The sequence below is a fragment of the Astyanax mexicanus genome, chromosome 16 (genome assembly GCF_023375975.1).
Source record: "Astyanax mexicanus isolate ESR-SI-001 chromosome 16, AstMex3_surface, whole genome shotgun sequence".
Lineage (NCBI taxonomy): Eukaryota > Metazoa > Chordata > Actinopteri > Characiformes > Acestrorhamphidae > Astyanax > Astyanax mexicanus.
This window is the reverse complement of record NC_064423.1, coordinates 28,371,941-28,384,558: the sequence shown is the minus strand read 5'-3', so window position 1 is coordinate 28,384,558 and position 12,618 is coordinate 28,371,941. Positions and strand designations below refer to the sequence as shown.

Here is a 12,618-nt window from a genome sequence, read left to right as displayed (position 1 = left end):
GCACACCTACCCTTCCTCTCCCCAACAGCCAGTGCAATACTAGCTTAGTTTATTGGCAACTAGTGTTCTCCTTCAAGCATGTTTATGCTCTAGTAACACTGAATTAGTGGCAGTTTTAGAATTAGGTGTACGTTTTAGGTAAAAAGGGTTAAGTTTGTATGTATGAATGCGTTGCTGAGCTTTGAGTTTCCAAACAAAGACTTTAAGGGAGTCAGTTTTCTTACAGCCCCTTGTCTTCTGCAAAATCCAAAACTGATTTGTTGTGAGGATTTAATGGCATTTGGTTATTGGAGCATTATTATTTGGATGGTAACCCATCTGTAAAAAAAAAAAGTTCCCCGCTAACAATTTTTTGTTTGTAGAACATTTTTTGAATGTCTAGTTTTCTGGATGTTAATAGAATATTTATGTTTTGGGAATGTTGCTTTTATAGTTTTATTAATGTAAGTATTAGTCTAGCTGGGAATGTTATATGAAAAACATTCTAATAACATTACATAAACCCTTATTATGTCACATGTTTTTTAAAAACATTCCTAGAAAATTATAACCTTCGAAGCTTCTAACATTCTCAAGTAGCTGGGATATTACATACATTTTTTTAACACTAAAATGGTCAGAAAATGTATATATTTCCTTACAGTGTCTCCTACAGTGATGACCACGCCTCAAAGGGTTAAATAAGACCAAGCTGGAAACGACTCCATCTTAAATCTCACTCCAAACACATTTTCCTCCAACCAAAACAGTGCAGGAGCCGCCGGAGAACACCGTTATCTTTTGTCTCGGTAAAGCTTGAGCAGAGGAAGGCTTTGAAGCCATTTTCTATTGGATAGTGCTCCTGTAAGCATTCGCCACATTTCAATATCAAAGGACACCTGGCTGACTGCTGAATCCAGAAAACACACACACACACTTTCTCTCAGGCCAGGGGCTGATAGTTCTTGCAAAGTATTCCGTTCTTAAACATGAGAAACCACCTGTCCAAACAGAACGTAACGATGAGCGATATTTCGCAAGCGAGTATTACACAGTGACTTATACAAACACAGGAGCTCACAGAAAGCTCTAGTTTTACACACTGATCTATTTTACTGACCAATGTATGAGGAAACACACCTTGCACTGCTCTGAAAAACTAATTTAAATCAGATAAAGTGGACAAACATACATAAGATCAAATGTTAGGAGAATATATGTTAAAATTGAATATTTATAATGGCTCATATAGAACGAAAACAATTCAGTGTTTACTAGAATTAAACACTGCAGGACTTGTGGATGTGGATGGGATTACTTTCTCGATTTGCTTGCCTGTTTGCATGGTGAATTATAACCAGACAACGCCAGTCATGATCATTACCATCCACTGCACTGTCCACTGTGAGTAGTAATGCATTATAAAGCTTATTAATAGGTAAAAGCATGACAATATGGAACGAGGCACTCACTATTATCTGGCACCCACCATTAAAGGAGAACTCCAGTGTAAAATGGACTTTTGGTGAAGTAAAACATGATAAAAAGTAATTATTTTTTATTAATAGCACACCTCGTTTTAAATGTCAGGGGTCTCCGGATTCTAGAAAGAAGGTGGGAGCTACTTTGAGCCTGAATAATGGTGGAAAAAGCATTTTATCGGGGCAAATTATGCCCCTTGAAACCCAGTCTAAAAGGTGTTTGGACAAACTGTTACAATTTCTGGATCTCGGATTGCTGTGGGAAAACGGAGGTGGGCTATTCCATTTTACACCGGAGTTCTCCTTTAAGCTTTACACCAACTCACGATAATTCACACTGTTTTTCCATTAACATGCTAGCCAGAATTCAACTACACTCACAAGATAAAACCTCACAACATATACAAGTTTGGATGTTCCCAAACTGTCCCTTGAGATGAAACTATGTTTATTCTCATTAGCTGAATTAAGTTCTCATCAGTGTTGATAAAAGCTTGTCCAAGAACCAAGAAACAGTTGCTATAAAGAAGTCTGCACACTGCTTTCCTTTGCTGCAAAGACCTTCCTCAAGATTTTGGTACATTGCTGTAAGGATTTGATGGCATTTGGCCATTAGAGCATTAGTGACTTCAGATACTCGCTAGAGGCTTGAGCATTCCATAGAAGTCAGCAGGGTCATATAAAACCCTCTTTTATCTCTACAGGATGCCATTAGTATTGGTCAGTCACTCCCTATAAGGAATGTCTGAATACTTTAATATGTAAAGCTTGGGTCAGTTAGGCGCCACCTGGTGGAGACAGTATAAACTTCAGCTCTGGTAAAACAGCTGCTCTCAGCAAATCTGGATCCACTAAGAATAAATAAGTATAGATGAGAGGAAGAGCGAAGAACAGATCTGATGGAATAAAGCCTCAGATAAACATCCCGAAACAACCTGTGTCACCTCGACAGGGTTCGCGGGATGACGCTGAGGAGAGCTGAGAGGAAAATCTTCGGACTGAGAATTTACAGTGGCAGGTTAGCGTTAGCGGGGCGAGCGAGGATACGGAAGAAGCAGGGAAGGAAGAACCAGGTAATGAGGGACTTTCAAACCTTTTAACAGCTAGCTTTAAACAGACCAGACATCCAGAGAGAGGGAGAGGGAGAGAGAGAGAGAGAGAGAGAGAGAGAGAGAGAGAGAGAGAGAGAGAGAGAGAGAGAGAGAGAGAGGAAGAGAGAGAGAGGGAGAGTACAGACGCTTTCCTAGGGGCACTGATTTTTCTTCCACTTGGCAGCTTCAAAGAAAAATGAATTATTGAAATTGTTCCGTCACTTTTAACCCCAGTCCATCAAAATTAAGAGGTGTTGGCGAGGATGTGCTTCTGAACTCTTAGGGAAAATGTCAGGTGGGCGAAATCACTCCACAAATAAATTAGAGGAAGACACCAGTGAAAACTAGAAAAGTGCATTGCAGAGCTTACTCACTTCCCAGCTGGTTAAAAGGATGTATTAAGTAGCTGATATGCTGTTGCTTAAATGTGTATGGTATTTCAGGTAATTGCTACAGAGTTATTAGGTTCAGTTGGTTTACATAATTGCTATAGTGTTGCTATAAGGTTGCTATGATATGTCAAGTGGTTGCTAGGTGGTTACAATGCTGTTAAAGGTGGCTGCTATATTGTTGACTGAATGGCTTTGCTAAGTGGTTGCCATGATATCCCAGGTTGTTGCAATGCTCCCCAAGCATCTGCTATGCTGTTGCTGTAAGGGGTTGCTACGATATTCCAAGTTGATTCAAGGGTTGATATGGTATCAGTGATAGTTACTAGGTGGTTGCAATGTTGTTCCAAATGACTGCTATGCAGTTGATGTAAATGTGCTATGATTCTCCAAGTCGTTATATACAGTTGCTAGATCTAGGTGATCTAGCTAATTGCTATGGTTTTGCTAAGGGGTTACTATGGTATACCAGGTGGTTACCAGGTGATTACAATTCAACTGCAGTTCAAAGATGCTGCTATGCTGTTGCTAAGATGTCGCTATGGGATCCAAAGTGGTTCCTATGCGGTTGTTAGATTTGGCTGTTCTTTGTAATTGTTATTGAGTGGCTAGGGTGGTTGACATGGTATCTTACGTGGTTGAAAGGTGGATGCAGTGCTGTTCTAAGTGGCTGTCATGCTGTGGCTAATAGGTTGTTTTCCTGGTATTCTACATAATAGCAATGCAGTTGTTAGATCCAGATGTTCTAGGTGAATGCTATGGTGTTGCTAAGAGGTTGCTTTGGTCTCCTAGGTGGAAAAGATGGCAGATGGTTGCAGTGCGGCAATTGGTGGTTTCAAGATTTTCCTCTGGTAACCTTAGTGGTTAATTGCTGATCTTCCTGATCCAGGTAATCCAGGTAATTGCTACGGTGTTGCTAAGAGGTTGATATGGTATCCCTGGTGATCACTAAGCAGAAATTCCAAGCAAATACGATGCAGTTGATAGATCCTGGTGATCTAGGTAATTCTCTTAGCTTTGCTGCATGGTTAATATGGTATCGCATGTGCTTGCTAGGTGGCTGCAATGCAGTTTCCAAACGGCTGCTATGAAGAAATGTCCTAGTTTTTTCTCATGAGTGTATAAGAAGTAAAATAACATTCCTCTGCATTCCAAAATATCACAAAATAATAAGCTAGGAAATGTACCATCACACAAAGCAAAATAAGCCCCTTTTTAACCCACGCCGCGCCTTAATATAGCTCCTGTAACAGAAGCTTGTTGTGCTTCAGCCGCCGAACACACTCGCTATAAAAACACGGTGAAACAGAGGCTTCATTTATTGTGCAATAACACAGCGTGGAGTGTGGAGGTGAGGGCAAAACACAAAGCCAGGGATTTTTATGGAGCTGCCGTGACCGCGGCAGGACGCTGCGGGTGTAAAGATATTCTGGGCGACGGACTCTTGCTGGACAGGGTGTGTGTGGTTGGAGGTTTCAGGGGGCAGACAGTGGGGTAACACTGGAGCCGGGCTCTGTACGATCAGACTTTTTGGTCCCCACCCTGACTGGGGCAGCCGTATTTAGTACATGTACACTAAGAACTGTGGGAAAAATTCTGCTGCTGTGGTCCTCGGCCTGAGATCGGAGATGATAGTGACCCTTTATCAGCCTGAACGCTTCCTGTGAAGAGCTTCCGGAGAGGTGGGCTGAATACAAACAGCACTGTGGGAATATATAGGAATCGGTAAGAGAGGGGGTTTGAGCTGAGATTCGAGAACCAGGCTTCCAGGCTTTCTTTCTGAACGTTTGTGAAGAACAGGAATAGAGAACATGAAATACATTGACATAACAGTGGAGTTTCTATCTTTACACTTTACATCTAAAAGTAGAAGAATATAAGCACGATAGTCTAACAGAAGGAACAGGGAATGGAAACGGTGTTTAAAAACTCCAGCAGCACTGCTGTGTCTGACTAGACCTAATATTTATTGAGTGCCAGATGGATGGGGTATTGCATTTCCAAAGTTTTGCAGGCATTTAACATTCCTCTCTGCACCAGAAATATGTCTTAGAAGGCATTACCACCCACAGTAGACAGTGTAGTGTTAGGTAATGTTGGAGATCATTGGCATCTGGCTACAACTGTCCTTGCAAACAGAAACACGACTCAAGGCAGTAAGCCTCATATGCATATCCCACAGATCAGTTTTTGGGCTTCCATAGGATACGGCAAAAGTCATGGGACATTTCTAGTTCCTGTCTCATGTCTTTGGGCCTGTTATTTGTTTAATGTACATTGTGTGAGTGTGTGTTGATAAATCAAGCCATTCATTTAACAACCATAATAAATCATGTTGTTTATAATAATGCTAGTCAGCATTAAAACAGCAAACAGGACAATACAGCATTCTTTCCATATTGACCAGCCCTATATCAAGTAATAACCAGGGGGGTCAGTGGATGTAAGGATTTTGTGTGTGTGTGTGTGTGTGTGTATGCGTGAGAGTGTGTCTTTGGCAGCAAATCTCCTACAAGTAGTGATGCTAGGCTTCTATCTGCAGGGCAACTGTGCACATGCATGCACGCTCGTGCGCGCGCACACACGCCCTGGGCTTTATTACCACAGGCAAGATTTATTCACAGGCTTTTTTCCCCTTTTGATTAAAAACATCTCCTTCATGTGTTGATTTATGGGAGTGAGAGGAGGGAGAGAGGGAGAAAGAGAGAAACAGAGAGAGAGGGAGACAGAGGAAGACCAAGAGAAGCAAAAGGACAAGAGAGAAAGGAAAGATGACATCATGCGTTTGGAGGCAAAAAGGTGACATCAAACTACTGAGTCTAAATAAAATCATTAATCGTGGACAAAAAAGACGGAGAGGGAGAGAGAGAGAGAGAGAGAGAGAGAGACACACACAGAAATGTTGTTTACTATAATGAAAACAGACACCCATGGGCCCACCTGAATAATGTGTATGTGTGTGTATGTGTATGTGTTTCAATGTGTTTTAGTGTGCTTTTATGCTTCTCCAATAACAGGTGCAAGGTATGCTTTATTGAATGATGAGGGTGGATTCACCAAACCCTTTGTATATGTGTGTGTGTGTGTGTGTGTGTGTGTGCAGCAACAAAGCTTAGTAAAACACCCCATACAGCATAAGGTCCCAATGATGAAACGGATTCTTCAGAGGTTCCTTAGTAAAGACGATGCTTCTACAACTTAAAGAATCTCTTGAATGCTTAAATGCTTCTTGGCCTCTTAGTGTAGTAGACTTTTAACAAATGGGTCTAAACCAAAAGTGTTTAGAGCCAAACGGCTCCACTGTAATTATAATAACCCCTTTGTTTGTTGTGGTTCTTGGAATAGTTCTTTGTTATTTGGAAGTGTTCTATATGTCTTGTTCTTCAGACTGCCAATCAGATTTTTTTATAGAGCCTTTTAAGGTTTTAAAGGGTTCTACATAGAACCAACAAAAAAATCCCACCACAAAATAATAAAATTTTTGTAATATACTTTCAATTTAATTCTGAGGGAAGAAAAAATAATTATCAATTTTATACAGAACCCTTTCTGTTTAGAGTATGCACAATTTAACAGGGAGTGTTTCTCTCTCTTGCTCTGTCTCCATCTCTCTCACTCTTTCTCACTCATCATCTGAATTAGCCCTGTTTAAGACTGCAGGGAACTCTCTCGCTCTCTCTCTTTCTTTCTCTCTGTTTTGTTTTCCTGGTGTGTCTCTAAACCCATCATAGGGAAGAAATGGTGCAGAACAAATCCTAACTGGGAGCTCGGGAAAATTAGAGCGAGTGCAGGAGCGGCCCGCAGATGGAGAGATAGAGGACAAAGAACTAAACAGATAAACACCTAAGACCCACCCCCCCCACCACATCCGCCTCCCCCGCCAACACCCCCCAAAGGCTGCATCCACTCAAGTGTGTGTGAGTGTGTTTGATCAAGCGATAGTTTCTTAGAAGCAGATGAATACTAATCCACAAGTACAGAACCAGCCCAGGAGAACAAAACTGCTCTCCCCCAGACTCCTCGCTTTAATCTGATGTACTGCTGGGTGTCCAGGAGCGTAAACGAGTCTCTACACGTCTCCAGAACCTGCTGTTTCTTCATCCTGGTCCTGAGTGCTGCTGTCTACCCATCACTTAATTTACAGTAGATGAGCCTGACATTCACTTGGGACACAAACAAGTACTGTGTCCCATTACTTTGCCATGTTTTATGAAGCTAAAGGACACTGCACTGACCTGCGCTGAAGGTGGATGTGATTTCTGCTAGGGCTGCAACGATTTGACGATATAATTGACAATGTGGATAAAACAAATTGTTTACTTCAAATGTTTGTTGTTGACTAATCGTCAATTAGTAGCACTAAGCAAATTACTGGGGACAAAAACAAGGCTTGCATCTTCAGAAGTGCCTGATTACAACAGATTTTACATTTCCTCTCTTAATATCAGCTACCTTCCTCATTTAAAAGACAAATTTTCTGGATATTTATATCCCACGTTCAGCTGTTTCTATTCTTTTGAACCGATAGTGAAAGCTAGAAACAGGAGCTGTACCCACAGCAAGCAGAGAGGGAGGGCATGGCAGAAATAATCGCTGACTAATTGCTCGATTAATCAGAAAAATAATCGGCAGATTAGTCGACTATTAAAATAATCATTAGTTGCAGCCCTAATTTCTGCTAATAACTTGTCACTTGTCTAATCATATGGACAATTAGAGCTTATGTATGTAAAATGTCCATACTTGTTCAACTTTTAATTTAACAACAACTAACTATAATCAAGACCTTATGGTTATGTGTCAGCTTCAAAGATCTGTCCTGGTCATTTTCCTGCAGGTGAACCAGCCTCTACCTTCCTCTAATTTCATCTCAATCTCCTGTGTGTAAATAATTATGATACAGGGACTCTAGACTATTCAATACAAGGAGAATAAAGACCCCCAATATGAGCCTAGGATATAAACATGAACTTACACAAGGCCAGAGAGCCACTGAGCAGCGGAGACAGCAGCAGGCCACTCAGAGACAGCAGCGTGGCCAGGTAGGGCAGGCGGCCGGCTGGCATCATTCTGCAGATGACCGTTGACCTGGCTGCAGAGCCACAGCCCCGCGAGAAGGAGGGGGGGGTGGGATAGGGTGGGGGGTCTGCACTCTGGACACTTGGCACTCTGGAAGAGAAGGAAGAAAGAGAAAGGACATGATTAATTAGCTGGGTGTGTCCACATTTACCTTTTTATCTTTGTCTAGACGTTCCATAACAAAGACATGTAGATGGATAGTGTGGGCAGCATGCATGTCCTGAAAGTCGCACAGCTGCACCTGTATTGTATCGTATATTCAATAATTTCAAAATTTTCAAACTTTACACTTGGAGTATGATGGCTCTGTACAGCTTTCACATTTTGCTCACAAAAAAAAAAAAAATCCCCATTAAAAAAGAGGAGACTGTTGCTCTCAATTAAATGCTATGTTACGAGGTGCAACACTGTATATAGAAGAGTCTGTACAGTTAATTATATATATTTTTATTTCTATTCATTTGTATTGCTTTGAAATGAACCCAGTTGGATATATAAATAGAATAAGAACCCAACACCCAACACGCCTTTCCACACTCGTGTTTCTATCTCAATTACAGCTTCACACAACTCATTCTCACTCTGTCCGCTCAGACCTTATCACTGGATCTCAATGTTATTTGCTTATCCGCCAATCTTGTAATTACAGACACACCTACTGATATTTGCATTAGACAAATTGCTGTTAATCCTCACTAACCCTGCAGTGACTCCACTGATATTGGTCGCGGAACACGGTGTGCGAAAAGCTTGCAAACAGTCATCTGCATAATTGTATTACAGACGATAAACTCGAGGGAAATCTACATATTAATATACACTATCTGGGTAAAAAGTAGTGGGACAGCTGCTCATGCTGTTTTAAGTCCAAAATCAATGATATGTAAAATAGTTCATCCTGCTTTTGTTTTCTGTCCAGGGAAAGAAGCTTTATATTAGATACTGGAGCACTGTTCTGAGAATTTGACTGAGAATTTAATGACAAGAGTGGATGATCACCAACCCACCTCATCCCAAATCATCCCAGAGTTTTAATGTTATGGCTAATCAATGACACTTCATTTGTTATGCACATATTTTCTGCATGTGTGAGAGAAAGAGAAAGAGAGAGAGAGTAACAGCCCTGCAGCTCTGTAGAGTAAAGAGAAGAGGCACTCCACTGTATGCCAGCACCATCTTTTCTCAGGATATACAGCAGCGCAGATTTAAGAACCATAACTCAATGCTAACGCTAATGCTACAGGCATTAGCTCAGGCATTAGCTCTCAAACACACACACGTATATACACGCATGGCCTATAACCAGTGGCTCGGCTGCTGCCACCACCAGCAGGCCAGAGCACCACCAAACACACCCCACACTCCCAGTTCTAGTTCATTCCTTCACCCTGATCTAAGTGGGAAGAAGTTTAAAGCAGAAACAGGGGTGGAGAGAAGCGCTAAAGCTAACGGCAAGCTTAGCAGCTTTATTAGCAATGTGTTCTTTTTCTCTTTTAACCCATAGCTTGTGTTTGTTTTTCTTTCCCTCAGGCACTGGGAGTCAGAGTGTGAGCTTTTTTTCTCCTCTATTTCTTTAATTAATGTTGGTTCATACTGTCTCTCACGATTTCACAGGCTTGTTTGGTTGGCTTTTCTGCTTTCCGTACAAAATCTCTGTTTACCTCACTCTCACTGTCTCCCTCTCTTTTATCATTCTTTTTATTCTCTTTCTCTCTGTCTCCTCCATTTTTTTTTCAATCATTCTTAATCTCCCTTCTTTCTCTCTCTCTCCTTTTATCTATTTCTTCCAGTCTGCATCTACTTCTCTGATTTGTTTACTTTTTTTTTCCTCCATCACTGTTTTTCACTTTTCTTCCTCTCCCTCATTCTATTTCTTCATTACTCTCTTATACCCCTCTCTCTGACTCTTTTCCCTCTCTATCATTCTTCTTTTCCAATCTTTCCTGCCCTCTCATTCTCTCTCTCTTCCTCTTTCCCTTTCTCATACCCACTCTCACAGTCACTCCCTCTTTCTATCATTCTTCCTCTCCTCATTCTCTTCCTTGCCTATTCTTTTTCCCCTTTCTCTTTTCACTCTTTCTTTCTCTACTTTTCTCACTCTCACACTGTCCCTCCCTCTTTCTATCTTTCTTCCTCTCCGTATCCTTCTGTCGCTTGCTTTTTTTTCAGTCCCATTTTCCCTCTCTTACACACTATACGTGCCTCTTTTCTTTTTACCCCACCTATTCTCACGTCTTACTCTTTCTCTCTCTTTTTTCCTGCACCATATATATGCTTATGCTATGTCCCAAATTGTCTCTCTTATATGCTGCTTCTCACATGTATTCTTTGTGTATCTCTCTCTCTCTCTCTTTCTTTCTCTCACTCGCAGTATTAATAATGGATGTGTGTGTGTGTGTGTACAGGATTAGGCTGCAGTGTGTCAGGGGCGGCGCTACATCTGACTGCTGGAACTCACAATATAAAACAACCCGATGGATCTGACGGGAAGATTTGATTCTGCTTTTTTAGAGCCGCTGCTGTTCAGAGCTGCTGTTTACTCTGTTAGTCCTGTGATCAGTCCCTTATACATCCGGCCCTTTAATTCATTGTATATAGGGTCGTTTTTTAATGTCGCTTCAGTCATTATCAGTAAATCCGTCCTCGTAATTATAGTCCTGCTCATTTCTATACATCAGCTTTCCTCTCCGCGCCCCGAGATCACTCAGCACTGACAGCTCTGACAGTCCAGCCCTCCTCCGGTCCTCTCCGCTTCCTTTTTCCAAGCCGCAGCCTATGAAATCCAATTTCACATGAACTCATCCAGTCAGAGGCGGGGCGCGAGTGCTGTCGGGTGGAAAGGTGTAGTTAAGTGTGCGTCCGGACTCTTCTTGATATTCCGGGCTGCTCGCTCTTTGCGTGGCTCTTCTTCTTCACCTGTGTGAAGCTGTGTGAGGTAATTACTCTCCCAGCCGAGAGAGCAGAGGTTGGAGCCGCTGATCAACACGGAGATGAGCGCTGGCCGAATGTGCAACACCACCTGCTTCCCCCCTCCAGCGAAACCTGCTGAGCTTTTAGTGCTTTACGATGCAGTGGACTGAAAGGATTCACTGTCAGCATGTCAGACTCTCTCCTACTGTTTATAATGCTGGTTTGGACAGAAAACTCTGCAGGAGGCCAGTTCTGTAGCATTTATTAGTGTTCTATATAGTGCTACTGAGTACAGTGGGCCATTGGTGTGTTTTTTTTATGAGTATGTTCCATATAGATTTCAATATAGCATTCTACACAGTGCATCAGTGTAGGGAACAGTGATTAAGGGACTGTTAATGTTTCCCAAGGCAGAGCTTCTTAGTTTGTAATTGTTATAGGGAACACCAGTGCCCCCTTGCTATTACTGTGTTCAATACAGCGCTCCAATCTAGGGAATAATGTTGGAGTTTTCAATAGCAGTGCTTTATATAGTGCTCCAATAGGAACATTGCTTAAGGGATCCTTTGTGTTCCCTATCAAGAGTTAAATAAAGTGTTGTGTTTTATATGTAGAACTTTAATGTAAAACATAGTTATTAAAGAAAGAAAGTTTAGTTTTTTCAATGTCTCTGTTATTTATTAAGGAACTATTGGTGTTCCAACAGTGTCCTATATAATGTTCCAATGTAGAGAATTGTGATATAGTCTATATAGTGCGCTAATTATTAGTAAGAGTGATTAAAAGACCATATGTGTGCACTTTTATAGTGTTCTAGTGTTTTATACAGTGCACCAATTTAGATACCAAGGATTAAAGGTCTATTGGTGTTCCTTTTTGCAGGATCCCCCTATATAGTGTTCTATATGGTGTTCCCTATGACAGTGTTTTTTATACAGTAATGTTCTATATAAGGGACCAATTCCGTTCCCTATAACAATTTTGTAACTAGTATTCTATACAGTTAAGGGAGCAAGGATAAGGGGCCATTGGTGTTCCCTATATAGTGTTCCAATGTTGGGAATAGTGATTAAAGTGACTGAGTGCGCTCTATGTAATGTTTTACATAGTGCTGTAGGACCTCACCGGTCTGATGTAGTCAACAGTTACTAAGGGGACCATTTGTGTTTTCCTTTAATAGTGTTCTATATAGTGTTAAGACAGTAAGATCTATACAGCACTCCAATATAAAGAATCTTAGTTAGGGGCCCATTAGTGTTTCCTATAATACAGTAGTGTCCCCTTTAGTGCTTCATATAGTGTTGGTAGTAGTGATTTAGGGGCCACTAGTATTTCCTATAATACAGTAGTGTCCCCTTTAGTGCTTCATATAGTGTTGGTAGTAGTGATTTAGGGGCCACTAGTGTTTCCTATAATATAGTTTTCCATATTCCCTTTAAAGCACCGATATGCAGAACCGTGTTTAGGGGGCCACTATTTTTCTCTATAACAGTGTACAGTTTGTCAGATACGCGCTGAACAGGCTGCTGCATGTGAATCTTCAGTCTGGAGTCAGGCTCTACATGACGTTTTCCTCCTGGAGGAACACAGGAGGCGGCGGCTGACACACACTGACACACAAAACACTGAGCGTCTCCCCGCGCCGTTTTTGAACTTGGCGCCTGGAGCTTCAGACAGGAACTGTGACAG

The 12,618-nt window shown here is 41.5% G+C and overlaps 1 protein-coding gene across 15 annotated transcripts in view; it reads right to left on the bottom strand.

Annotated features, from left to right (window-relative positions):
• The window catches only part of ptprsa (protein tyrosine phosphatase receptor type Sa), a 310,811-nt gene that overhangs the window by 158,824 nt on the left and 139,369 nt on the right, over window positions 1–12,618 (bottom strand). For all 15 annotated transcript variants that reach the window (XR_007424918.1, XM_022669860.2, XM_022669866.2 and 12 more), the window contains one exon: window positions 7,916–8,109. Coding sequence is in view for 14 of the 15 variants with exons in the window: in XM_022669860.2 (XP_022525581.2) it covers window positions 7,916–8,009 (94 nt within the window). In the remaining variant the exon portion in view is untranslated. The remainder of the gene's footprint in view (window positions 1–7,915; window positions 8,110–12,618) is intronic.